Source organism: Paramacrobiotus metropolitanus, unplaced genomic scaffold, assembly GCF_019649055.1.
Source record: "Paramacrobiotus metropolitanus isolate TYO unplaced genomic scaffold, Prichtersi_v1.0 Parri_scaffold0000004, whole genome shotgun sequence".
Taxonomy (NCBI): Eukaryota; Metazoa; Tardigrada; class Eutardigrada; order Parachela; family Macrobiotidae; genus Paramacrobiotus; species Paramacrobiotus metropolitanus.
In genome coordinates, this window is record NW_026570224.1 from 1,848,559 (window position 1) to 1,876,064 (window position 27,506).

Consider the following 27,506-nt stretch of genomic DNA (forward strand, 5'->3'; position numbering starts at 1 on the left):
TCTAATTATCGCCAGTTTTAAAGCCATTGCTCTACACTTTTCGCAGTACCGTGCGTAACAGCCGCACCATGGGAGGAGAGTATTTAGTCAGATCGAACGAACTTTAGAAAAGTCGAAGTGACAAAAAATGGCTCGAAAATACTCGTTCGTAGTCGTAGTAAACTCGGTAACTGCGCGATACTTGTAAGTTGCGGGTTTTGGTTGGTATTTTTGGTTTTTTTGTGGCTGTACAGCTCTGGAAATGTGTATGGCTTCCATACTTATATTCCTATTACAATAATTATAGTTTTTCAAAGTCCTTGCTTTGCTTCCCGTGCTCGTACAGGATGTCAGATAACTCTTGTTTGTTGATTTGATAGTACAATGGCTAGTCAGCGCGCTGTGCGCTTCATTGTTGGTGGTCCGGTGAAGTTTCGCACTTGTCTGCACGTTTGCAAACAAGGAGCCAATCCATCTGTGTTGGCCGTTCCCTTTGCTTCTCACTTGTTCTCGGACGCCAGGAGAGGCAACACTGAATCTCGTGCGCACAGTTGCTTGAACCCGCCGTTCCCTTCGCGCACGTCTGCCAGGCAGGTATGTGCCCAAGGAACTCTCCATGCATTTGGACGCAACCGAGTAGCTTCCATCAGCCTAAATGGCATTGTATCCGGCGTACCTACTTTCCATCTCTCCTCGAACGGTGTGAGATGGTTTTCGACGTCTGTTAGCAGACGACAAGATGCTTCGGCTACTGCCACAGCAGATCCAGTTATTGCTCAGAACCCTCCGTCTTCGGTAAGCGTAATGTTTCGAGCTGTCAGTGTGTTAAGTAAATGGGAATGCTAACTTGTGTGATTCTCCGTCCCTTCAATAAACTGTTCATGCTGCAAAATCATTATATGTATAATGTATTCAACACCACTCTAAACACTTTCTTGTGGGTTCTGAACATTAGAGACCGCGCATAAATATCAGGCATTAGAATCTTTTCCCCACCGATTGTTTGGATCAATGCGTATCGTGGGAGCTTGATCAATAATTTTAAACGCTTTATGCAACCTGTCCAGATGTAAAATTTTCACTGGTTAGGAAAGCGGTGCGTTTGTAATTCCGGAACCTCCACCGGTTCCCACACCGCTGCCGGATGGAGGCGAGTTGGTTCTACAAGGAGGTACGTCCGATCTGACTGCCTTGGGACTGGGAGGATGGTGGCCGACGGGGATGTTTCAGCAGTTTCTGGATATGCTGCATAGTGCTGGTTTGCCGTGGTGGGGCGCCATAGCGCTGGGTAAGCGTAAGTAATTAGGTTTCGGGTATTCCTTATAAATTTCTGTCGGCTACTAAGCTTTGACGATTTGATCTCATGTTTGGGTGTTTTCTATTTTCGTGATTGTAAATGACCATGAAGTCGAACTCACTTCATGGCTCCATGCGGGGCGTGAGAACTTTCAACGACTGCACGGGACATTTCACTTTTGCGCACCTTTAACACTTTTTTACATTTTTTTGTACCATTTTGTCAGCCAGATGACAAAATCATGTGCCTGACAATGATTCATGTACAATACAGAGTACAAATATGTTCGGGTGAACTTGGGGTGGAAACAGGTTGCGGCGCAAAATCAGGCTGACGAAAGATGGGTTAAAGAAAAATCTAAAAAGATTAACCGCAAACCGGTGTACCAAAAGTCTGATAAATTTTCCTAACTTTTTAAAAGTTTGCAAAAAAAGTTCACTTATATAACCAGAAGATCATTCTTCCACCGAATCAGAGTTCACCATTTCTTTATTTGAATTTCAAAATGAATAACTGTAAAGGTCGATCTTTCGTCAACTTGAGACTTTTACCATCCTTTAAAAATTCATTTTGAAATTTGAAAAAATTGATGAAATTATTATTCGATGTTGGGACGATCTAAGCCGATCTTCATAGTTTTTGTTATGTGCATAGTACTAGTATTGTGCAAAATTCGAAGAAAATCGGTCCATATCTCGACTTTTGTTATAAGTACTTGAAGTTCCTGTTTGTGTTTAGACTTTTTGAAAACTGGAATTTGATTTCACGCATAACTCCCCAACCGGATGTTATGCGGATGAATGGTTTTTGCGCCAGTGTGTACAAATCAAACTGACATTGAGATGTCATAGAACACCGCACAAGTATTCGGGAGCGCGCGGAAACGAAAGCTCCCACGCAAGCGCATGAATTTGGTAGTTGGTACTGCGTACCACGTACCGTGTCACTAAGTGGGCCATTTAAATTGACTATAGGCATAGCTGTGTAGGTTTTAGGGTGCTTATGTTATTCATGCACAATTATATCGATAGCAATAAAAATAAATAAATATACTTTTGTCAGGCACTGTAAATTGAATCAGTGCACTGGTTGTAGCGACGTTTTGCCTGCGACTACTTGTTTTCCCTCTGGCCGTCAAAGCGCAGCGTAACGCATCTGTTCTGCAACAGAAAATGCCAGAAGTACAGAGGGTGCAGGCGAAAATGACCGAAGCCAGACTACAGGGTGATGCCATGGGAGGTCAGAGTCCAACAGTTCAAAAAGCGATCCTGGAAGCTTTTTCTTCCAAATTTCCATAACTTATTGTTTACCGGCATTTGCTTTTAAACTTGCAGCTGCAATGGCATCATATGAACTACAAGAATTAATGAAGAACGGAGGGTTTAACCCGATCAGCTCCCTCATCCCTATGTTTGCTCAGGTTCGTTTCCGGTACCAAAGCACTGCAAATATGTGCATTGTGCGACCTGCGTACAGTACTCGTGCTTGCGTATTGTAGTATGAGCGATTGTTACGTGTTAATTATTGTTCTGTTAGAGCGCGATATTTATATCGGTATTCATTGGACTTCGTGGTATGGCCAATGCCCCAGTGGAGTCCATGAAGGATGGCGGATTATTTTGGTTTACCGACTTGACGGTTGCCGATCCGTATTACATTCTCCCAATTGTCACCAGTATGACACTGCTAGGTGTAATGGAATTGGCAGCGGAAAGCGGGGGTGTGGGAGGCCCGGTTGGTGAAGGGCAAAAAGTGATGATGAGATGGGCTATGCGCGTACTTCCCATCATCATGTTTCCTTTCATGGCTCGATTCCCGGCTGCTATGTTGTGTTATTGGTTCACCTCCAATGCATTCTCGTTGGCACAAGTGGCTCTCTTCAGAATTCCCGCCGTACGCGAAGCACTTAAACTGCCTGCCATAGTTCGCCACAAACCAAGCGCACTGCCCACCAAGAAAAAAGGTCTTCGCGAGAGTTTTCGGGAATGTAAGTGGTAATTCAGTTTTTAACAAAATCTTCTATCTGAGCACTTCCGTTGGCGTTACAGCGATGCAGAATTCAAGGATCTCCCGGGAAATTGCGGATCGGTCTCGCATCGACTCTGTACGTTTTCGTGAAGCGGGAATGGGGCCTATTCAGAAGACCTACAAGACCGATCCTACTAAGCGGCGTAGGGATGCCGCTAAGAAAACTGCTAACTGATGACCGTCGCTCTTATTTTGCATGCCGGAGTATCTAGACAGATGTTGTGAATATTATAAATAAATAATAATTATGATTATTTCATTTCTGTTTTATACTGTTTATGGCATGGTTTTATACTGTTGATAGAGAAAAGGGAATAAAAAATCGTTTTTGACAAGTCCTGCTGAGTGCTGACATGAGGGCATAAGTTAGTAATCCGAGAATTTTAGTAAATTGCTAGGTTATGGAAGATTCCTTGCTATTTCCTTATTCATTAGGTTTAATTTCGTGCTGTTTACTCTTACGCTCTAGCAAAACTAGGAAATGTCAAACGATCGCACATAAACGGCAAACGCTCCCATGAGACATATTATTTTGAATGCTGTGTTTCTGTGACGACCGCCTTAGGAAGTTGGATTGTACCAGAATGTATTAAATTAAAAATGATGTATTAAATCTCTCTGATGGTACGATCAGTTAGAACAAGTACGTAAGTTCTATCGGGATTTTTGTACTTCGGTACTACACGAGTAATTAAGAACATACAGTAATTAAATTTTTAACTTTGGCATTAGGTGCGTACGATACGATGTAATAATTATCTATAGTTCAAGTACAATTACGCTGGAGTCTGTTGGACGCTTGCGGTCAGGATTCCCAGGTACTGTACCAGGACCCAAAAATTAATGCTATGGTTCCGGGATGTGGTGCCACTAATGCCACTTTTACGGTATAATTTATGCTTCGATGGAGAATGCCCACTGGACATTGGTCGCTGAATTTTGTGTCGTTTGGAGTGACCATTGGCTAGTTAAAATGTCCCATTTTAAAATGGACGATGTGGTCTATGGATGTCAGGTGCGTGCAGTGCACCTCTAGTGGTACTGCTCTTATATAATTTTTTAAACATTAATAAAAAAATTAGGTGGTTACTAATAATTTTGGACGTCGGTAAGGCTCGGGAGACGCTACCGTACTTCAGCCTGCACGTCATGTACGTCGTACGATTGTACGATACCCTGCACGGCTGCATTTAATACGTATAGCACAGGCTGCACAGCATACGAGGTCGATACGGGAAAAGTTTATCACAGTTCTTCCGTGTGACGCTGTGCAACTTCGCGTAGCTGCATCGCCCACTGGAATTTTTCCTGCCAAATCCAAAATTCTTATCTACTGTTTATTTTTAAAATAGTTTAGCGGGCAGAATCGCGATTGACATTTCGTTTTAAATAGTATTGGCTTACCGTTTGTGTTAATTTAATTCTTTCGATCTATCTTCTGAATGAGGTTGACTTATGCAGCGTTATAGTGTTTTGCTGCACTTCCAAGGATCTAGCAATATTGAATACTCACTCTCTTGCGTCTTAATTCATCAGTAAGTACTGGTTCCAACTTCCGAACCGTTAAAATGCCTAGATTATGGCAGTAAATTGACATTATTTTAAAAGATTCGTTAATCAGGTACCTTTGAAGTTTGGCAGATAACATGTAATTCGGACTGTACAGTACTTAATTCGTAGAATTAATAATAACAGCTGAATAAAATTTTATCGCATGCGTGTTTACCAGAACTAAACAGCGCATATCGCTGTTGATGATGTACTTTCTGTAGCAGATCTGTTTCCCGTGACAGGGAAATGGCGGAACTTGTAATGTTTCTTCCGCTATTGAAATTTTTTGCTTAAACTACTTTTCACATCGATACTTGTACTGCTAATCAAACTGAAGTGCTAATTAAGCTGCAGCGTATATGAAACCTAATAATACCAGTTCTTGGGAAGTGCGAAAAGCCATTAAGTAATTTATTTTGTTACTTATTTGTCATAATAATTTGTGACAGTTGTAATGAAAATAATTGTTGGTTTTATTGTTTTTTTCAGCAGTTGAGTTAATCCCTTACAGTAATCGTTTTTCGGGCGAACATTTTTATAACTCCTGAATTTATCTTGATTTAAGTCCTGAAAGGTTGAGACATTGACAGTTTTTCGCGCCCTTAGTGCCCAAAAATATTATTTAGTACAAATTATAAAAGAAATTTTTGTCGGCTGCTGCGACGAGAATATATTAGGTTTCCTGTGTTCCCTGTGTTCCCTGTTTAGTAGCTCTTTTGTAGTTCATTTACTTACTACCTTACTTCAGTAAGTACTGGGGCGTAAATTTTAAAAGATTCGTTAATCAGGTACCTTTGAAGTTTGGCAGATATACGAGTATTTAATTTGAATAAAATTTTATCGCATGGCTTTTTAGTATTTTTTTGTTTGTATTTGCAGTTTGGTAGTTGCAAACTTGAATAATACATTTCTTGGGAAGTGCGAAAAGCCATTAAGTAATTTATTTTGTTATTGTTTGTAATGAAAATAGTATTGTTTTTTCAGTAATCCCTTACAGTACGTAACATTTTTATAACTCCTGAATTTGAATTTTTTCGTGCAGTATTATTCAAATTAGTACTGATGGAAATTAGCTCTTTTGTAGTTCATTTACTTACTACCTTACTTTCGGGGCGTATTTCGATACGGAAGGTTTGGTAGTTGCAAACTTGAATCATTGCGCGGCACTCACGTTATTGTTAGTGACTAGTAGGAGTCACGTAACTGACTTTGAATTGCAGTGTCGAGTACTGATGGAAATTTACCCGAAGGAAGGCTTCAGTCAATGCCCCAGGTGTTGGTGATTAATCCAAAACACAGTCTGCTGTTCAAAGGTACTAGAACTCGCGTCAGTCGCAAGTTAATTGTGAAATACATTTTGCTGGAGTCTCGGTGATAATTAATGTTGAGCTTCATCATGACGATACCCAATGAGTGATGATTTGAGTTTATTTTTCTTCAAGCATTTTCCATAGCTTAATTTTAAATACTTTGTAGAGTCATCCCCGTAATGCCGGTTATTCACTTATGTATGTTGAACCGAATATCATGTTGTAGGTCCTTCGAGTCAGTCCGCTACAGTAACCATTACATTGACGAATCCCTCGTCAAAGATCGTCGCTTTTAAAGTGAAAACTACCGCACCGAAACGTTATTGTGTGCGACCCAATGGAGGAGTAATAAAAGCCGGCGAGACGGTGTCCGTCAACATTGTCTATCAGCCGGGTGACGGAAATGATGCGCAGGAGCGGGCACGTCACAAATTCCTCGTGCAAGGCATATTTGTGGACAATGACCAGGTTCAGTTGGATCAAGTGGTACGCTTCCTTGTCTGCGGTTCGCGCGTTATGTTTCCAATACTAAGTCTTATTTTTTCAGTTACCATAAATCGTTGCTTTTTGTATTTGGATATGATTGCGGTTTATTCGGCTGTTGTTCTGTACTCAAATTGCTTTCTTTACAGTGGCGTGATATCCCCAAGGAACGCGTGATGGAGTCAAAGATACGCTGTGTTTTCGAAGATACCGACGAAGGGGTGACGGAGCAGAAATTACCTGATGGGCGCAAGACCGATTTGGAAGGCGCCGATATGGATCAGTCGATGCAGAAAATCACTGCTGCTGCATTGACTGCCACTCATCCAGATGTGCGCTTAATTGTTGCTTTCCTTTGAAAAGTTTTCTTGCTCTATTTTTGCATGTGTTGTGTAGGCTGCTACCGGAGGTATAGACAGCAAAGAATTGGAACTCCGTCGGATGGCTGAAGATTATCGTCGAGCTCAAGACGAAATTGCTAATTTACGCGATGAAAACCGTCGGCTTCGGGTAATTTTCATTCTCTATTTCTTCATCTGACCGAGAAGCTGGACAGAATATTTATATAAATAACTGAAATTTTTGAAAACAAAAACTCAAATTATTCGGAAATAATTGAAAAATAGATAATTACATTGTACTCATTTTGTTTAATAAATTGCTTCTGTGTAGGAAAATGGCGAGCGATTGCGTAAAAGTCTGCAGACTGCAGGTTCCGTTAGTGGCTTACCAGGTGGAATAGGATCTCAACAGGACCTGGCGGCAAACTGGAAGAATGATTTGACAAAATTACCGATTTTGGCTACAATTGTTGGAGCCTTGGTTTTGGGTATCATCATGTCGCAGATTTTATTCTGAAAATGATATCAGTTTCCCCTGACTGTGTTGTATCCAGTTATCCCCACCTCGGAACTGCGTTGATGCGCATGCTTTTGTGCTAACGGCAAGCTAGCATCCTTTGACAGATTTTTTGTTAAAGTTCTATTAGATCCTAAAATTTGTCAGATTCGCTCTGTTTTGATTAACGTCAATGGTCAGCCACCAACTATTTCCGAAGTAACTGTCGTTCTGTTACAGATCCGTTTCTAACAACTTTCCGTTTTTGTCTTAGCATGTCACTTTCACCACTTGATATGTTTGATTGAGAAATTTTTGGCCTGTAAATGCTATAACTTTCAGATTGATTTTGCGCTGTAGTTTCCAGACGTCAAAAGAATGGTTTGAAATGTTTTGGATCGATTGACAGTTGAGAATCATCTCTGCACCTCGCCTTATCAACTGTAGCGTTCGTAACTTCCTCGTTCGTAGAAATATTGAATTACTTGGTACGATTAACTTCATTTTTTCGGTTCGAAAATTTTTGTGTCCAGTGTTTCTAACTTGCACCTAATGAGGAAGTGGAAACAAATTACAGCCATGAAAATGCACCGAAAATCTTTCCCACGTTTTATTTGCAGTATATTCTACACTTTTTATCTGCCAACAATAATGTTTATATAATTAGTTAATATTTATGCTGGTATCACTAAAATGTAGTGTTTGCTTGTTCCAGAATAACCATTTATTGATAACCTTTGAGCGGCATATTATTACTACCATTTGCAAGTTGACACCCGTGCACAGCCATTAAGAGCGGCATTTATTAAAGTGACACGAAGGTGCATGACGTAGAAGAGCCGATAATAGCCCGATATCTTGGCTGGCCGTGTCGTGTTGTGGTACGAAAATCAGGAGTTTGGGAAACTCGATCGGCGCATTGTTCGGGATGTTAGCGCAGCAACTGTTATCGATTTGCTGGGTGGCATTTGTGCTGCGCGCGCGCGGCAACAAAGCGTGCTTAGGCTGGATGATGGTGGCTTTCCTTTTGCACAATGCCTGCCAGTGTGTGTACTGCCGGTGTCGCACATTCTCAGGCGACGCGCAGTCCCGGCTGGGATCAGTGGGGATATGACAAGGAAAACAAAGTCTTTGATTACTATCATAAACGGTGCAAGCATGGATTTGGATAGGGCGCGTACAGTCACGATGCACGATCCTGACAACTGACAATCGAAGGATGGACGGTCGACGTTGAGCGACCGATCGCGCGCGGCACAATTGCGCCATGACTGCACTACACAACGGTGTGCGCTGCAGCAGCACAAACAACTTACTGATGGCAATCGGCATTCTGTCTCTGCCTCAAGGAATGCGGCTATGAAAATGAATTTGTCGATGCCTGTTTAATACGTACGATCATATATATGTATCAAAACGGGAACAGTGCTCCAGTACAACAGTGTCCCATTAGAGTTGCCTTTCTTCCCGTATAGTGGCAGCGTTAAGAGAATGGCACTGTTCTCCCGTCCATTCGGTAGAAGTACACATGACAGTATACACACACAGGCAACACAGTATATGTATGTATATACACACACATATATGATGCATTGATCTAAAACTTGCATTGTGCTGGCAATGCGCAAGGAAACGGCCAGATCGCCGAACCATTGTGATTGTCTCGGATCGGAGCCAGGAAAATCAATATTCTTTTATTATACATCAAGGCTTAGAACAGAACAGGTCATCCCTGCTTTCCATTTGTACTGAGGAAGAGAAAGCATGTTGTTCAGGAATTCATTCAAATGGGGAATTGACGTTCAATCTATTCTCCTGATAATCTCCACAACTGGGCTACATAACAGTGGCTGGAGATATATATGCACTCGTACGTGTTGTCTACTTGTGCGGTGTTACCCAAATCCGGGATATAGCGCCAGTCCCAGCACTGTCATGTCGTATAACAATGGCGTTCTCCGAATTGTAAGAAACTTCCCCATATAAGGGTCAGAATCAAGCAGTTCCCTTTAATATTTAATGACTTTCTTAGGTACTGTTCCACATGCAATGAAAATTTCAACACGTCCCGCATCCAGACGCATTTACCGGTGCTATCAGGCTAAATGTTGTACATTTAAGCGCCAAGTCCTCTAAACGAGACAATTCTCCTATGTAAGGGTGCCAGTTTGGTGCACGGCTTCCGGTGAAAACAAGTGGTCTTGACCGTTTCCAGATTCTCACCAACTGAATACTTCTGACCAAGCAAACTGCGGAAAGGAAGTAAGTGTACTAGCGTTCGCACACGGAATGCCAGAAATATGTATAAATTTTTTAAAAAAAACACGCTGGTATTAGTTGTAGAACAGTATTGGTGACACTACTCTAGGTAATTAAAACATTTTTTATCTGTACGTCTCTTTGCTGTCTACCTGTCCTATAGCGCACAAGAGTTCCGTTGCATTCCATCAGTGCGCATATTGCACATCTACACAACTACAGAATTATGTATCTAATATTTTGGTACTTAGTGGATGGAGTATTGTATTTCAGACAAGTAACGCAGTAGATATGTGAACGGTTTTAAATTTTGTACTACATTTAATTTTTTGGATTGTACCATTCGCATGGACATAGCTGACTTTCTGTAACTTAAAGCCTCTCTCACAGAAATTATTTCAAAATGTTTAGTGCGGTCTAAGTTTTCTAAAAGCGGCACATCGTGTTATGTGCTTGTCAGCATGCTTCTTTTGGAAAATGTCAGCAAAGGTACGATCGGATAGTGTATCTTGGTATTTGTATTAATTTTAATAACTGTAGGAAATACACAATACGCGCTGCATTTGACTACGAGTACTCATATAATTATTTGCAAATCTTGATATTTGTGTCATATATATATATACATATACAAATGCTATTAATTTATTTGGATAGAAATAACATAAAATACGAATAGTCCAAATTAAAGATGTGCCTCTCTAAAATCCTTCGTTAGATTTTCTTTGACAGTTGGAAAAATGGTATATTTTTGGCAGTATATTATAATTAATCTTTTTAACGTTGTTGGGAGGGAAACAAGAAGTCGCTCCGAAATGCTCGTTTTACTGACCGGTGATATTACTGTGATGGTGCTGGTATTTGTTGTATTAATTTCGGCATTCCTTAAAACAATATTGTCTGCATATGCAGTTGTGTATTGGTGTTATGTGTGATGAAATAACATTACTAACCGGTAAGCAAGCTATAGTGGTAAAGGCTTCCGATAGGACAGGGAACTATAAATCAATGTAACGCAGGGAAGATATAACTTTCAAAACAGATCCATTAAGCTACCCTAGGTAAAAGTTGCAGTAGGATGATGATGGGTATCAGTAGCGCAACCACACAACTGTCTATTCAAAAATTAATACGCACGTAGGCAGCGATATCGTATTATTGAGCAAGGCTACAAAATTAATATACTAACAAGTACCTTTCTCTAACAGTTCGTAAGTACATGAATGATACTGGTCACAACGAATTTACTTAGCTTGTGTTTCTAGTGCATACCGCTAATGTGCACTATACTACGAAGGGCATTGTTTATAAACTGTTAAAATTAACTTGTTATTGTTGATAGCGTATGTATTGTCCACTCCGGGAACTTTCTACTGTTTTGAGTGGGTTATTGGTTAAAACCAAACATGTGAACGCGGAATGCAAATGCTCTATGCTACCATCTTTGACTAAATTGGGCACCTCAAAAATTTCGAGGTGCCCAGTTCAATCAAAGATTTCGAGTCGAAATCGGGCGTGTCTTGTGTTAAATCGGAGTCATATTTCTGGAGTTTTTTGTATTGCAGAAAATTTCTGCAATTAGTAAGCCGTACTGTGGAGCATGTGCGGTACCGGTGCGGTTTCTGATGTTGCGATGCGAATGTCATAACAACCATAACAACTGCTTATCGCCAGTACTTCTTACAGTCAACCATAATGTTGTTAAATTTCCCGGATTATTTGCTGTTTTCGGTGGCGTAATTACCGTGGAGGTAGAACCACGTGTAATGCATCCATGTTTTGATTCAACTCACTGCCGATTGTGCAGTATTGCACTAGATGCAACAACAGCGGTCAGTGACCAACGAGCCGGTCAGCGAGAGAAATCAGATAGGCACAATAGAGATTTGGGGCTGGATCGATCTGCATCCCGGCGGGGCGGGGTTACAAGGTCACTATAAGCTGCAGCGAATCCGATCCAGACATGTTGGTTATTAAGGCATTGGGTTAATAGGACTTGTTTAGAAAAGACCGCTGACGGCTGACCTCAAGTGGCCGACTGATTCACTGGAATGCGAACTGAACTGACCGCGCCGCTCGGCGCAATGGATTTCTCACTAAAACTGCAGCAGTACGTACGCACGCCTCATTGTTCGCACACTATAAAGGCATTTGCTGAGTCCCGGTTTTGTCTCGGCAGCAGTGCTTTCATGATCGTTTCTCGAGTAGACTCTTCGCTGTTCTCAGAGTTCTAATAAGTAATTTAAAAACCTTGAATTAAAGTACATCGTTATTGAGAACAGTGGAGAAAACCGAGAAATACACCGTGTGGCTGCAACCAACACACATTGCGGCTTGCAATGTTTCGAAGCAATGATTATTCTTAACCTGCAGCAATTTGTTGAATGTGTTTATTGTAGCTTGTATATAGATCTACTTTAGATGGTAACTGTTATACATAAATGTCATTTGTCTGTTAATCTGCATTTCGATTACGATGGAAACCATTTTGAGAACTGAGTCTATGTTTTGTTTCAACATATTATCCCGCTTCAGGAATAACATTTGCTGAAGGAACTGATCATTGATTTATCAGATTTTAGCATTAATACGAAGATGCCAACATAATCGGAAAATAAAATTGCTTTTACAAAAATACGAATTGGTCTACCACAGCAGAGACGTGCAGATTAGATTTTATAAACGTAGTCTTTGATGTTTCAGGCTTTAGCGAGTGTAACTTTTAAATCTCGATGGTCACTTTCCGTTAATATTGTATGTGCACTGAACTAGGTTCTGCACCATGCTGAAAGCGAAGGGGATCGCTTTGTCAAGATTTAGCTTGAACTGAGTGTTAGCGAAAAGTGCAAGCAATAGAAAAATAGTTGTTAAAAATAGAATCCCATACATACATCCTTCAGCTCTAAAGCTCGACATGATCATCATAATTATTTAACCCGACTCTCTTTATCTTTCAAACAGTGGATAGATATGTGGCTGCTGTCATATGCGATACTAGAATGCAGCAGCAAGATGCAAAATAGCAAATTTCATAGCCGTGCAGTAGTACTCTGTGTGTGCAAATCAAGCAACAAGACAAGCAACTCCAAACCGTCGAATGGAATGTTATTATTAGCAGACCATACTGTGCATATTATAATGGCCTCCATTTATGGATATCATCTCAAGCTTTTCTTTCATGTTTGTCAAGACAAGATGCTCTTTTTCGAGAGATCTTCCTCGTAATATGCCGGAGAATGTTCGATTCTTCACAGCAACAAATTATTTTTATATCAGAACACAAGACTGACATGTAACATATATGTACAGCAAGTTAAAACCGCACGAGTACTGTAGTGATTAGAGAATATAGATATTCAGATGCTGGCGTTGCTGAGATCTATTTTTCTTTCCCTTGCAGAAGCGGCAACACACTACCTGTATGCGCAATAGCAACCTAAATTTTAAACAGTTACACAAGTAAAGATCTCACAAATTCAGATTCTAATCTAAATGTAACCCCTATACACAGATAAATTTTGTTTTATTATTTAAAACAATGAAACACAGTGCATTTAAATGTATGAATTCTCACATATTTTGTGCGTAGAGTGTTGTAAAATATTCCCAGTTTAGCCGCACGAGATACAGACTGAACACAATCTGCACATCCTTCAAAGCTTATTGTTTGTGGACGCATATTCTGATGTCAGTGCTGGTGTCTTTTCTTTCGCTTTTCTGAAAACACTGGTATACAGTCTTAAACGTTCTCAGGTCACACGTGCAAGTTGCAGCATTAGTAAAATAATGGTGTTTAAACTTCAGACTTGGTTGCGTTGCGCAACAATTGGATGCATATTCGTATATAGGGTACGTTTGTGATAATTTCACTGTCGGTTTATAAGGTTACTTATCCTCCGCGCACTTCCTGTGTCGAGGCAATCATAATGTACAAGCGCGTATACCGTAGCGCATAAGGACGAATACGATAGTATTACATGTCTTGTTTCACTGACGACGCACACTATAGGCAATTAACGATCGCTGATTACTTTAGAAATCTGAAATGGGTCAAGCTAAGAATAGCGTTGGTATATCATTAGGAGATATCATTGAAGTGGAGGCTTCTAAACAATAGACTGGTTTCTTGATCTGGGCAGCTGTCGTTTCGTTCCACACTCGACATACTCGCATAACAGACTAGATTGCGAGAACACATGTTAATAGGCCGTCCCATTGTAAAGTTTAAAACTAAAGACATCCCTGCAAATGCAATACAGTCAAGGGACAGATCACAACAGTACAGCACACGGGCAGCTACCGTAGATACTAAAATTGAATACGTCATAGAGCAAAGAGTGGTGTATCAGGCTATATGTGCAAGAGACGGCATTTGTTGCACACAGAAGAAAAGGAGAAGGAAAGTTGAGCTTGAATAACAGGCGCATAAAGTTGAAAAGTTGCCGTCCTGATCGCCCATCATCATTTCTTACATCTTTTCCTATCCGTACAGCTAACAACAGAACACTTTGGAAAGCAGCGTTTTAACGACTCATGTGTGCGCAACCGCGAGAAAACCAAAATCCATTCTTAATAACCGGCATTAATCTGACCGGCTTTGTCGATATCCCTATGTGACCCAGACTATGTCCTTACGATTACCGTTTCCGGCCACCGGAAGCGCACTTCTTTCCCGAGTCCCTCGTTCAGCAGGTAAAAACGTCTTTGTACTTGGTAGTACTTTCTCGCACTTCTTGCTCCGCATAAGTTTCTTAGCACAGCTGTATAACTTGAGCATAGGTGGGTTTGTTAAGCTCTACGAATGAGTATTTTGTCCCTTGTGAAAAGAACTTGTATCTAGACCAGATCTCTTGCCCATCGTTTGTAAAACAAATGTATAAAGTGAACTGCCATACGGAGGTATTTAATTTAGCGGGTTACGAGTTGTACCGTTTTAATGCCGATTTAGTTCAGGCTGATATGTTTTTTATTGGGCTTAAAAAGTGCAACATATTTTTTACAAATACTTAAAATCTGACGTATTAGAATTCTTTATGCACCCATTTTATGAGTGTAAAGCGCTAATATCGCACTTGGGCATGCTTTTACGGTAGAATCACCTATATACCGACTACCGTACGGGAGGTGATGAGTACAGTATACAGTATCACTCAGTACAGCGGTAGGTTATTGTTCTTTATATGCGCTTTTTTCTCATTGTGTTATGCTGCGTTGTTCGACGTCTTGTGATTATTTGTTGATTTCGTTCAGGAATGTCGAATAATGGCAAGAATCGTACACACTTAAAACTGCGCAACGACTTCGATAAGAATACCGTATATGGGACTTTAACCACAAGTACGCTGATAATGCTCAAGGAAACGCATTTTGCCGGTAAATGATCTGCTGTTAGTGATCACAAACAGCAACAAGAATTGTTTGGAACGTAGAGTTCGTAAATGCTATCGTGATTCGTGCACCGCTGTTCGCAGTTCAAGCTCATCCGGTATTACTTGATATACGATCATTCTTCGTTTTCTTTAAACAGATGAAATTTCTTCCTGTTGCTGTTTTTTTATTACAAAACGTTTACAAAAGTTATTTTGACACAAACATTAATGTCATTCTAACGAAGCCGGCTTTTTACCGGTATTCTCTTTGTAGTTGTACAAGTGTGCGGTGCGGTACCGTTACACTTCCTCAAAAATAAAAGATTGAATAATATGCACTTGTTGCTTTATATATCGATTCAATTCGTAAATTTGACTATTTACTTGTTGCTTACACATGCTTATGAAACTTTTCGCAGTTTGCTAAAGTTTAATATTACCTCCTTAACATGCAGTTAAATAAGTTTCTTTAGCAAAAACTTCCGGTAATAATCTTTATCGAAAGCGGTTTTTGCGATCCAAAATAAGTATGTCGAAATTCGAATCCATCACAGCAGCATAATTACCCCGTAAAAATGAGTATCATGCAGTAGCTTCAGCTGCAGCGCCGGCTGAACTTGAATAGATACTAATAAAGCCATTTTCTGGCGGAAACGAGCTCATTGTTTGTTTTACAACAAATTGCGATAGTCATGTATAATAAGATTTGGCGAACTCGTCAGCAGGTTAATGTTTTTCTTTTGCATGCATCGCTTGTGTTTTTTGTGGATCCCCTTGTGTGGTCGCGGTAGTCATCTGCTTAGAAATATGCTCTATGATCACTCTATACTCTATGCGTAACTATAACAAGACAAGGCATTTTTATTTTCGAGCAGTTGGTTGCTTAACATAGCTGGCGCATTTGTTTAAGTTATGGATTGTGCATTTAGATAGAGAATCGACTGTGTGTATTATTTGATCGACTGTTGCCTCTTAGCATTTGAGTCAAGCAAACAAAAATTTGTTTAGAATTTATCTGTATGGGAATGGTTCACATACAGATACAGCCACCATAGCCGGCTTTGTTCTCATGCACATTAAAATTCGCTCTCCCGACAATTGCATACAAGCCGATATATTGTTCAATCATTGCAGCACCAATCTATACATAGCCAAGCGTACGGATGAGTTAACTTGGCTGCAGCTGCAGTGCTTTTTGGTTTTAAACCGTCGCTTGCAACAGCAATTGTCTATTCTTAGCTTATTTTTCCCGTCAGTGTTTGCGAAACCGGTGTTTGCCTTGTCAAGGGTAAAATCCTCGGAACAAAGTTCTGCAGTGTCTACTGTTATTGTCCATAGTACAGTCCGGTGCTGGTTGTGTCGAAAGAAAGATGCTCATTGTCTGGTTGGGTTAGAATTTTATCTGGAAACACTTATAACTCGATCGGCTGTGTCCGCCGCTCTTCTCTAGGTTAATATGCAATTGTAAAACGGTATATACACTGCACTACGTATCGCTATGTGTGCGCGCATCCGGTCGACATCGGTCGGTCGTTCTTCTTCGCCCCTCCTTATCAATCACTTCGCTTGAGATCTTTTTGGCTTAATATGAAAGTCTTACTTGTTTGTGTGCCTCTAACAATCTAATAGGCCGCTTGTCTTCTTTGGAGTTTAAAGTTTTACCTAAACACAATCGCTTTTCTGATGCTCAGACTGTTACATAGTGTAGCGCTTAGCTTGTGCATTGCACTATTGTTGTGTAAAGTGGCCCCGGCTCTTAAGGTTATTTTATTTTAATGAACCACCTCGAACGCACGTTGTGGCCTGTTGATTACCAAGCGAGCAATGAAGATGTTTTATTGTTATATATTCTCAATCTGGTTTTCTCAATTTGATGTCGTAACTTATCAGTTGTAATCCAAGTTGAACTGCGGGTGGGTGTGCGAAACTACTTACGCACTACACTTACAAATACAATACGTACGAGTGCAACTATACGCATCGCATCGGCAAAAATTCATCAAAGTATGAAACCATTGTCTGGCAGATTCGATTGCCGGGGTTAGTTACTTAAAAATTGGAACAAAAAAACCAACGGTTTAAATGCCTTAAAAATTGGTTTACAACGAACGAAAAATGCGCTTTACACGAGAGAACAATATAATGTTAATTTCATATATATAACTGTAATAGAAAACCCTTAATCAGTTTCTGTTAATCTCTAAGATTATGACTAAACCACTACAATAATACGCATGACCATATTGCATGGCAAGTAATAGCATTGGATATATGTACAGGCAGTTTATCTGTTGATTTATGCGACGGCATCTGCGAGTCTGAAGTTTAGTCGTACGTTACAACTTAAGCCCAAAATGTCTTCGGAAAGTTGTTTGTCGCCGGTGCTTTTGTTCTAAATTTAAAATCCCATTCATCGTGCGGATTCTCATCGTCTAGTGATTATCAGGAAATCGAGCATAACACACCGAAGGAGTGGTTTGAGTAACATAAGGCAGTGCGGAATGACTGCGAAATTTGGCGGCATTTGTATATTTCATTGAGAAGACGCGTTCGATTGGCTGGTGTCGTATGAAGACGGGCGGTTTTAAATTTTCTCCGGTTCAATGCAGTTGCGCTCCGATGTGAACGTAAGATTGGATTGTTTTCCGTTTCCTTAAGGGATTAAGAAAATCTTGAGCAACATTTATTGTTTGTTTGACGGTATTTGGACAATCGAGAAATTTTCAAATGATTGAAAAGACACTTCTAGGACTATGCTGCGCTTAAATTCTTTCATTAATTATTAGGAAAACCAGTGTAAGAGGTGACTGGTATACTTTAATTACTTGATATTTGTGCCATCATATCATCCGGCAATCGAAAAGTGCTTGCATCAGTTTCATCATAAACGCTATCTATCTATAGAATTATGTCGAAATCTCATGACGGTGCTCTGTGGACTAACACGAGTAGTTCCAAGATGATGCATTCTTTCTTGACTTGGACTTCCTTGAATGGTAAAACTGTTGATATTAATGTCTGTATCTTTTATTTTTGTGGTACGTTATAAGCATAAATGAAAATACCAATTATAAACGGTTAGTTAAAGTAGAGTGGAATTACGAAATTGTTAGTTAGCAAGTAGAAGTAAGGTACTGTAATCTTACGCAAATTGATGCCATTGCGCATAACATTTACACGTTGCACTAGAACCGTCAAAGTAGCCCAGCAGAGTCCCTAGATGATTACGGTAGAAGAACGATAGGCTGTAATCTTAAAAGCAGAAATAAGTATACAAACTGTATTTCACCGAAATGCGCATTTGATTACGTTTTTCGACATGTGACATTTTGTTGAGAAAACTTTACAAGTTGTCTGTGATGTAATAGGTTGAAAATTACTCGCTACTTACATATTGTAAATGCGGTTGTGACCCCAGTTCAATTAAACAGTAGTGCAAGCGAACTGTAATTGTCTGTCCCTAGTCCGTAAACATGTTGTTTCCAGTCCGAAGCACAATTGTTTTGTCTGCATTCTCAGCGTAGTATTATTATGAAGGTGCCTTTCTGGGCAGTGAGATCGCGATCAGAATAATTCCGAAACAGAAAATGTAGCTGGGATTCGGCACGTACTCACTCCACTTTGTGTGTATGCGCCACAATGCAAGTCACGTTGAATGTGCTGCAATCATTGATCGATTTTCAAATGAGATCCTATTGTTCTCTGACACAATATTATCGTCTGGCTTCGGCGCTGATCTTAATCAAAGCATTCTTTTCCTCATTGAATTCCCAGCTGAAAGGCAGCATGAACCGGTTTATATCAAATGAAATTCGCTCATTATTTATCACGCATAACGCTTGCGTACACTCCGGTACTGTACTACAGTACACAGTGCAATATGCACTCTGTTCCATTCTGACCGCCCTTCGTTCCGTGTTGGAAAATGACGGAGCATTGTTCACGCCGGCGATCTACCGTGTGCTTTTGTCGCTTTGTTTAATCGGTTGAAGAAAATATTTTTATCTTTTATAATCGCACTGCACAGTGGTGCAACAGCAGCACAAGTACTGGCCATGCAACGACGTCGCAGCAGTAAACGATTATTTGCCGGGTGTTAACAAGCCAGTCGAGACGGTAGCAGATTTTTATTCATTTTCGTTGATGGCTATCAAAGTGAAACACTAACCGAAAAAACCCCTTATATGAGTGAGCCAATTGTGTAGTCTCTTTCAATGATTAACAGTCAACGATAAAAACCAATGGGCAACTTAAGGCAATCAACAGCAACACTGATTTTTATTCTTATGTATATGTCGTTGTTTTTCGCGTGCGGCGGACCATGAAACGCCGAATGCTTAGTAGTGTACTACCTGTGGCCAAATCTATTGTACAGCGCCAAGCGAGAGACTAGAGAGAGAGAGAGAAAGAGAAAAATGATCATTGTCTGTCGTGTCAACTTTTTGCCTTTCTTCCCCTGTAGACATGCCATCACGACGTAAGAGTACACCTTGTAAAATTCCCACCGTCAGCATGCCGTCCGTGAGTAGTGCTGACGCCGCCAGCTGCACACCGGCCCCATCCAGTGTCACACTGCCGCCAGCTGACGCTGATTCCAGAATGGATGCCCAGCTGCCAGCTGACAGCAGTTCGCCCGTGCCCACCGGCTCCGATGTGTCGGATCCGAGCGGCAGTCAGGCCGATGGCGAGAGTATTATCAAGGTCCAACCGGAAAGTCCCGGGGAGTGTTCGCGCCGCGTCAAGGAGGAAATCTCTCCCCGTCGCACGTCGGTTTCGCCGGTTGCCGGGTCGAAGAATCTGACGGATGAAGGCCTGATGGTGTTTTACATGCGGGAGCATGCCAAACTGATTGCGGCCATTCTGGGCGAGAACGATCTGGCGTCGGACCATAAAGAGCTGTGCTTGCAGCAGATTATCAGCAGTGTGAGGAATGCGCGGGACAGACTGCGGAACTTAAACAAGGACCAAGTAGGTTGTGTACGCGTCGGACGTGCTAGAAAATTTACTAGTGCCACTTCAGTGTCACCTAATTATCTGCTATTGATTGTCACGTGGATTTGCGATATCAGAATCGACACTATTAGTCATTACGCCAGCAATAGTGATTTACTGTAGTAATGCATGTAATGCAGAACAGTGCTTTATTAAACTGGAATGCTTTCAGAATCAGTGTTTCCCTGTTGCAGAATTCGGTTCCAGTGACGACCAATGGTCACAGCAACCATTTGTCGCCAAGCTCCCGCCCGGATACGCCGGTGACCAAGAACGGCAAAGCATCGCCAAAATCCTCCGCTGTCTCGTCGACTGGTTCACCCAGCCTTCTCCTGCCGGCGGCAGCCACGGATGCCCAAACCAATGCGGCCATGTGGGGCATGCTGCACTGCTATCCGTTTCTGGCCCAGATCCCCGGACTTCCTTTCTCCGCCATGGCTCCTTCACTCACAGCAGCCGGCACCGACTGGCCCACCAGTAAAACTCACAATGAGCACAAACGCTCGCATGACGCACACAACGATGACATCGGCGGTGCACCGCTGAATCTCTCCGGTCGCCTACAGAACCGGCCAATCAAAACAGCGTCATCCGGCTCAAACACGGCTCATCAGCGTCACGCGGATGCCATGGATCTGACGAAGCCGCGGTTCGCGGCGGCTGCAGCGGACCGCCACCGCGATGACCTGTCCATGCTCAGTGCAGCGTCGTTTCTTGAACGGGCCAAGTATTCGGATAACTACCGGTCCAGTATGCATTCGATGATGGGGAAGAATGTGATGCAGGACGATTTGGATTACTTGTCGGATGAGGAAATGATCGTCAATGGTACCGTTGATCTTGTTCCTACTCTGTGCCCATACGGCATTTAGTAACTCTTGTTGTGGAAGAAATTTAGCTACATTTATGAGTGCGCATGAAAAACAGCTCATTCATAAATAATTTTTATATAACTGATAGCACATCGTGATATTCGTTGCAGAGCGCTTGAGTGGATCAAAAGGCCGCCAATCAAAAGGTCACCGTGAACGAGTGGATGATGACGCGAAGAAGCCGCACATCAAGCGTCCCATGAATGCATTCATGGTATGGGCGCGAGAAGAACGAAGGAAAATCCTGAAAGCCTGTCCGGATATGCATAACTCGAATATCAGCAAAATTTTAGGTGGGTGTTTGTTTTCTGTGTATCTGCAGCCATGCTGTAACTGTAAGCATAAGTGCATGTGTATATGGATTTTCATTTCAGGAGCGCGCTGGAAAGCCATGTCAAATGATGAGAAACAACCATATTACGAAGAACAGTCCCGGCTTAGCAAACTCCATATGGAGAAACATCCAGACTACCGGTAAGACATTGTGCGTGAATGGGCAAAAGGGCAAACGATTAGATCAATATGTCTTAAATAACCTTCGCACGTTCGATTTCGCTGAAGCGAATAACTGTTTATGCTGCATCACTAATAATGCCCTTTATGTTTGAACCTTTCCCAGGTACCGACCGCGCCCTAAACGAACCTGTCTGGTTGACGGAAAAAAGTTACGAATAAGTGAGTACAAAACTCTCATGAGATCTCGTCGCCAACAGATGCGCGATACCCTTCTACAGGGAGATGAATCTTCCAATTCTTCGCTAGCACACTCCTTCGTTGGATCGCCCAACAGCTGAGAGACAATCAAAAAGCACGATCCTGATTATCAAACCGGAACAGTATCCCCACAAACGGACCTGTGCCGTGGCGCACCTATTTGTCAGTTTTGTTTTTGCCCCGTTTCCGCTCCCTTCGAGTCGGCTGCGCTCTCCCACGTCTCTCTTCTTTCTCTCTCTCTCTCTATGCCTGGACCGATGCTACGCGATTTCGCCGATCGTGTCCATTGTTTGTTACACATGCCGATACTCCCGTTTGTGTGTTATTGTTGTTCCTGTACCTAGTCGTGGAGTGTTTTTGCAGATTATCATCTGCATAAAAGAAAGAGGGAGAGATAGATGGGAATTTTCCCCAGAGATCGACACCATGACAAAGAACGCAGTTTGTTTTGACATGTTCGAAAAGATCTGCTTAATCCGATGTTCGTGTGTCCCTTTGGTGTTTGGCCGCATGATCGTTATGTTCCTAACGGTTAATTGAGGTATGCCGTTAACCTGTTTCCGATTGTACCATAACCATTTGGTGTTCTATTTGTTTGATGGTTGTTGCTTACTGTGAATGACTAAGAAAACCCGTATTTTTATGTATTAATTCAATAGAAGTTGGATAAAGGATAGTTCGCAAGTCAACTCCATTCAGCAAGCATTAAAGATCAATTTGAAAATACTACTTCGGTGAAACACCGCACACAATAAGCAACCGCACCAACGTTAACATGGAAGACTAGATGTGTAGTACAAGCAAGAAGAAAAAAAACGATTAAAAAACAAGTAAAACTCTGATAAAACCCAAGTAACAAAAACAACAACATCCAAATCGGTACGCTAACTTGCGCAACCTATAAATTTAACAATACTTATCAATAACAAGACGTAAAGCAGAATAATTAATTAAATTAAGTTCAAGGCCTTTCTCGTTCCGAAACTGGACACAACATCTTTAGGAGCCGTAGATCCAATCAGCTTTGACAAATTCGCAACTGCCATTTCCGCTGAAAAATTGAAGACAATATGTAATTATTAACTAGAAACGTTCAACCCTTCTAATAAAACGCGACGACAAGTTTCAGATTGAAAACTTGAGAATCATGAAGTTCGCATTGGATCAGTACCACGCCCTCAAAAACTGAATAAAAGATTTAAAATTAGAACGATAAAATTTTAGAACTCTAAAACGTTCAAGACAGCTAAGTTCAACAAGAAAATACCGAACATTCCAGAAACTGAAAGCTATTTCAAAAAATGGACAATGGCAGCCGATCACGTAACTTTCTATGCACGTATCTCATCACCGACATACAGTATCAAAGCGTCCGCTAGTAAAAACCAAGTAGTTCAACCAACCTAAAGAACATTCTGTTTCGCTTGGCGTGGGTACATTTCCCAAATGTACTATGGGAGCAGTAGCCAACCGTTTCGTTTGCTCCAGGTATAACTGATGTAGTATTTCGCCATTTAACGTCAACAACGATTCTACATCACCGCTCGCCTTGGCAGCAGTCCCGGGCCGCATCATATCCGGACTGACGGAATCGAGAAATCCCACATCAATCCCTTCGTTGGTCAGTGTACGCAGCTGTTCCATCATGTCCGTGCCACACCGGTCGACACCTTCCAGGGGAAGCAGATCATCGCGGCCTGTGAGCGCGGCGGCGTTGAGCCATTTGTTCTTGTCCTCTTCCGCACGGGTCACGATGCGCTCATTTAACAGATATACCACCTCACTATGATCCCCTCCGGAAGCATCGTTGATCAGTTTTTCAATACTGCGTTTCACCACCGGATGCCGCACTTGTTGGCCCCACCGCATCAGACTGAACAACAAATCATTGCAAGTTTCAATGACCATTAGAATGTTTGCAAACGTATTTTGCCAAATTAAAGCATAATGAAATCATTCGTTGGACAAACAAAACAACAATACTGAATTAGACTTGGGAGCACCATCATATAGCACTCATAGCACGAAATATTAAAAATCGGAAGTTCCAGGTTTCGCTTTGTCTTTATCATAAAATCGAACAAATTTCAATACTGTTTCACGTTCATACAGTATTTACAGTAAACTCTTTATTTAACCAGCCATTCCTTTATCAAACTACCGCTTAATCTTACCTCTCTGCGTAAGCTATGCCTTTATCGCTGCCGTATGCCGAACGAAGCATGTCCACTTCCTCCTTAGTGAAAATTGAACCCTTGGAATCGTATAGAGGGGCATGTGATGAAAATGATCCATAGTCTTTGTAATACTTCTCCAGCACTGTTTTGAATTACGACCAATTTAGACAAAAAGAAGAAAAATCAAAACGGTGACAAGAATAATGGAGCTGGTGTGATGAGCCACCAAGGAATGCCGATATGCCAATGAACTGAACGCCAGCCTGTAAAATGTTCAAATTCTGCTTAGTGTCAGTTCCGGATATCAGATAGCCAAATTTATCGAAACAGAATTTAACGCTAATTTTTCTTACTCGAGATAAGTACAGGATACATCACCGCCAGTACTTAGCAAAGTAAGATACATCCATGCAAAATATTGCCTGACAAATAAAGATTCACTTTCAAGTACTTACCGAGCCAGTTCATTTGCTGTCTCCAGAAAAAGTTAAAACCTGCAACAAAAAAGGAAGCAATTAAGATAACGAATGACAAGTAGCAAGCAACGCGCAAGGGTCTTTTGTACCGATCTCTGAAGCCGTTTGACAAATCAGTCAAACAGCACCGAAATTGATCAGAACTGATCTTCTCGTAACGCTTGAACGGATAGCACACAATTAACAGCCACCGTCTCAAAGTACGAGGGGCAGAATCGGATTAGGCAGCATTTAAGCAATACCTAATTCCTATTACTAAATTCAGCTTATTTTACAAAAATACAGAAGCTGTAATAGATTAATTCAAGGAGCACTCGTAAATAAAAATTACCTCTGTTAGCGATAGGATCGTCGCTGCCACAACCGGCCCGGACAGCATATATGCGATCTGTAACGAAAACAGGCATACTTAATATTTAATAATCAGTGATAGCCATAGTTGCTATCTATTATGTTTAAGCAGCACTAAAGTGTTAATAAAATTATAACGGTCACTGTTTTCGACGTGCAAATCCCCTATGATAACTATCGAAGAGGAGATCAAATCGAAAATGATCTATCTCTTGCTGTCTTTGAATACTGCTCGAGGCAACACACAAATGCGACAGCAGAGAGAAATCCGAAATCTTGCGCAAAACTTTCACAGCATTGGTTAACTGCGACAAACATGATATTGCCTCACCTTCATACATGAAGCGCTACTAATTCAAAAGTCAGCACTCGACGGAATTAAAGTTCCAAATCCTTCTTCGGCACTTTTTACAATCTGCAAAGAAAACCAAGAACATAACGCTGTCAGAGGATATTTCCTGGAAACTTCAGCTTTGTAATAGTGTATCTGATTTTCAAATCGTTACACAGAGATAAATTATAACGGGATCGTATCAGATAAAATTCCTTTATCTCACTGGGGATTAGCGAAAATTATTGAAAAATACCGCTTGCCCAAACCCAGGAGAAAAACAAAACCGGTTTCCACTTTAGTAGCTCGCAAACTGATACTTTAGAAGCTCACCTGTTATATACAGCCCTTTCCTCCACAAATCCAGTGGCCCATCACAACAACTACGTCTATAACACTGAGATAAGATACCTGTGGCAGCATCCATTTTCAGTCGTGTGTCAAAGGTCGGCAATCGATCGCTGCCGACTTTGATCGGTCCAGCCAGGGCACCAATCGTCAGAGTGCTCTTCGAATCTGGATTTAGCAAGTTTAACGTAACGCTTCCATCTGGCATTCTTTTGGGCATTATTAACTGAAACCAATCAGTTAGTAAACGATTTCGCTATCATATTGCAATCGTATTGTACCAATGCCTAAACATTCTCACATTTGGCTTCCGTGTTGCCAGTTGATCAGCCATTGCTCTGCCAGCTCTTCGCAACTCTTCCAAAATTTCCTCGGCGTTCTCTTGTGGAATATTTTCGTACGGTCCAGACAGACTTCCAGTTCTAAATCATTTATAAAATTTCTTATCGTGGATTTAATGAGAAACCCTCCAACAAATGCAGTACTTGAATTTAGACGGTGACATAGTCGGCGATGTCATGGGTTCTTTAATATCGACAATATCTTCTGGTAACGGAGCAGCCGCAATTATTTCTGTTTCACCACTAGACGTCGAAGGACCCTGCTGTGCAGCGAGAAGCGATTGGGGAAGTTGCCGGGATGTCACAACAGCTGGAGGAGCATCGAAGCATAGTATTTCTTGTGGAATAGAGTCAATGCCTTGAACGCTACGTTTGGCGTACTGAATACGTTCCTGAAAAGCACATTGTTAGTAAAAACATTAAAAGATATTTAAATGCTTAAAAAACTGATTTCACATGTAATTTTCGCTATCCCCATCAAAGCAAAATCAGTACAAACCTTGCTCATCAGTTTCTGGCCGATTCTAGATAATTTCTTGGCAGCCCGATAGTAAATAGTATCCGGCATGTTATATGTCATAGCATTACTGCAGATCAACTCGAAGTCATTCTGCAAAAAAAAAATATAATGAAATATTCACACAACCATCCAACCCATAAAGACCAGGAGGTAGGGGCGATGAAATACAAATAGACAGTCGAAAGCTCACTTTGAACTGTGGCAGATTTTCGTACCAACCACGCGCTAGTTTTTTTCGCATGGTACTGAAATCCATGGGATGCTTAACTAACAACGAATAATTCGGTGCGATGATATCCGTGATGGGAAAGCCGAAGAACTTCTTGTCATCTTTGCGCTCCAGATAGACTAAATAATATTCTAATAGCTGCTCAAATGGTTCCGCGGGCTTCTGAACTGGAGACCGAATTGCCGACGGAACAGCGGGTGAAGGCGCGACGGGAACAAGGGGAACCGGAGCGTCGAAGAATGGCAAGGCAGTCGATGATGTACTCGCCGAATCTGATTTCACAGGACTCGATGTTCTCTTGTCGATGTTCTGGTATAAATCCTATCAGAATTTCCATCATTATTTAATTTCAGTAAGCGGCAAACAAGGGAAGCAACTGCTCATACAAACACTAACAAAAGTTGTTTATAAGACTAATAAGAGTACAAATAAAAATCAAGGAAAATCAACTTACGTTAACACTGACTTCCTCTTCCTGCTTCTTCTTCCTTTTAGCTTTACGACCACTTTTATCTCGTTTGTTACCACGGGCTTTTTTCTCTTTCCGACTCGATGCTGGACTACTAGCCACGGAATCGTTGGTCGAGGAGCCCAACAAACCTGGAGACGGACTGTGTAGGGACAGATTAGACGAGGACTCGGCTTCGGCACTGCGGTTCTTGATGGCTGATCCCAATTTCAACACCAAACGGGGAACCTTCCCAGGATTTTGCCCTTCGGAAGTTATACTGGAACTCCCGCTGCCCGTCCCCGGGAAAGTAAACGGATCATCGCTAGATACGGATTTCGCAGCGTCCTCCTGTGCAACTTCAACAGCTAATTCATTGGTCGACTTGGAAAGATTAGGAATGCGAATTTTTCGCTTGAGCGACATAGTAACTAAAGATTACACTATAAATGCACTCCAAGAATTTTTATCCACTGAACTTTGTGAGTTAAGGTCTTAACTGGCATTCCCCCACAAAAATAACGAACTTTTGACTAGTTTTGGGGAAAATTTGCAGTCGAGAGACTCTACAGTCTAGACGGCTGCTGACGAATG

The 27,506-nt window shown here is 41.4% G+C and overlaps 4 protein-coding genes across 11 annotated transcripts; 3 read left to right on the forward strand and 1 right to left on the reverse strand.

Moving 5' to 3' along the window:
• Positions 1-68: 68 nt before the first annotated feature.
• Positions 69-3,639, forward strand: LOC129601204 (mitochondrial inner membrane protein OXA1L-like). Its single transcript, XM_055499949.1, has 7 exons — positions 69-183; positions 360-774; positions 1,069-1,267; positions 2,372-2,515; positions 2,611-2,696; positions 2,813-3,263; positions 3,325-3,639. The coding sequence occupies exons 1-7, from the start codon at positions 128-130 to the stop codon at positions 3,477-3,479; spliced, it is 1,506 nt and encodes a 501-aa protein (XP_055355924.1). The 5' UTR covers positions 69-127; the 3' UTR covers positions 3,480-3,639.
• Positions 3,640-4,556: 917 nt separating this feature from the next.
• On the forward strand, positions 4,557-7,881 carry LOC129601214 (vesicle-associated membrane protein-associated protein B-like). 2 transcript variants are annotated; one of them, XM_055499961.1, is made up of 6 exons: positions 4,557-4,839; positions 6,076-6,168; positions 6,392-6,651; positions 6,798-6,980; positions 7,045-7,158; positions 7,321-7,881. In XM_055499961.1, coding segments are annotated over exons 1-6 (837 nt in total). In that variant the 5' UTR covers positions 4,557-4,838; the 3' UTR covers positions 7,507-7,881. The 2 variants fall into 2 exon arrangements, with proteins under 2 accessions (XP_055355936.1, XP_055355945.1); XM_055499970.1 differs by lacking the exon at positions 4,557-4,839 and having other exon boundaries at positions 6,057-6,168.
• Positions 7,882-9,292: 1,411 nt separating this feature from the next.
• Positions 9,293-22,415, forward strand: LOC129601812 (transcription factor Sox-5-like). Of its 7 annotated transcripts, none has more exons than XM_055500747.1 (7): positions 9,293-9,450; positions 9,518-9,747; positions 19,576-20,081; positions 20,300-20,933; positions 21,088-21,270; positions 21,352-21,451; positions 21,597-22,415. In XM_055500747.1, the coding sequence occupies exons 3-7, from the start codon at positions 19,578-19,580 to the stop codon at positions 21,769-21,771; spliced, it is 1,596 nt and encodes a 531-aa protein (XP_055356722.1). In that variant the 5' UTR covers positions 9,293-9,450; positions 9,518-9,747; positions 19,576-19,577; the 3' UTR covers positions 21,772-22,415. The 7 variants fall into 7 exon arrangements, with proteins under 7 accessions (XP_055356722.1, XP_055356729.1, XP_055356700.1 ...); XM_055500759.1 differs by lacking the exons at positions 9,293-9,450; positions 9,518-9,747 and adding an exon at positions 17,785-18,109 and having other exon boundaries at positions 21,597-21,652; positions 21,712-22,415; XM_055500739.1 differs by lacking the exons at positions 9,293-9,450; positions 9,518-9,747 and adding an exon at positions 17,785-18,109 and having other exon boundaries at positions 21,597-21,652; positions 21,740-22,415.
• On the reverse strand, positions 22,321-27,500 carry LOC129601802 (bromodomain-containing protein 7-like). The gene is made up of 9 exons (XM_055500705.1): positions 26,919-27,500; positions 26,426-26,785; positions 26,215-26,325; positions 25,860-26,107; positions 25,676-25,796; positions 25,438-25,600; positions 23,866-24,010; positions 23,095-23,564; positions 22,321-22,742 (listed from the first exon to the last, which is right to left on the reverse strand). Exons 1-9 carry the CDS (start codon positions 27,336-27,338, stop codon positions 22,642-22,644), a joined length of 2,139 nt encoding a protein of 712 aa, XP_055356680.1. The 5' UTR covers positions 27,339-27,500; the 3' UTR covers positions 22,321-22,641.
• Positions 27,501-27,506: the final 6 nt, after the last annotated feature.

Bases quoted from the DNA above. Each gene is read 5' to 3' on its own strand.
- LOC129601802 (XM_055500705.1), bottom strand. From the start codon at position 27,338: ATGTCGCTCAAGCGAAAAATTCGCATTCCTAATCTTTCCAAGTCGACC. The intron at 26,326-26,425 runs GTGAGCTTTCGA...TTTTTTTTGCAG, and splicing joins AAAATCTGCCACAGTTCAAA to AATGACTTCGAGTTGATCTG. The intron at 26,108-26,214 runs GTTTGTACTGAT...TGTGCTTTTCAG, and splicing joins GCCAGAAACTGATGAGCAAG to GAACGTATTCAGTACGCCAA.
- LOC129601204 (XM_055499949.1), top strand. From the start codon at position 128: ATGGCTCGAAAATACTCGTTCGTAGTCGTAGTAAACTCGGTAACTGCG. The intron at 1,268-2,371 runs GTAAGCGTAAGT...CACTGGTTGTAG, and splicing joins GTGGGGCGCCATAGCGCTGG to CGACGTTTTGCCTGCGACTA. The intron at 3,264-3,324 runs GTAAGTGGTAAT...TTGGCGTTACAG, and splicing joins TCGCGAGAGTTTTCGGGAAT to CGATGCAGAATTCAAGGATC.
- LOC129601214 (XM_055499961.1), top strand. The intron at 6,981-7,044 runs GTGCGCTTAATT...TGTGTTGTGTAG, and splicing joins TGACTGCCACTCATCCAGAT to GCTGCTACCGGAGGTATAGA. The intron at 7,159-7,320 runs GTAATTTTCATT...GCTTCTGTGTAG, and splicing joins ATGAAAACCGTCGGCTTCGG to GAAAATGGCGAGCGATTGCG.
- LOC129601812 (XM_055500718.1), top strand. From the start codon at position 18,022: ATGTCGAAATCTCATGACGGTGCTCTGTGGACTAACACGAGTAGTTCC. The intron at 18,110-19,575 runs GTAAAACTGTTG...CTTCCCCTGTAG, and splicing joins GACTTGGACTTCCTTGAATG to ACATGCCATCACGACGTAAG. The intron at 21,452-21,596 runs GTAAGACATTGT...AACCTTTCCCAG, and splicing joins GAGAAACATCCAGACTACCG to GTACCGACCGCGCCCTAAAC.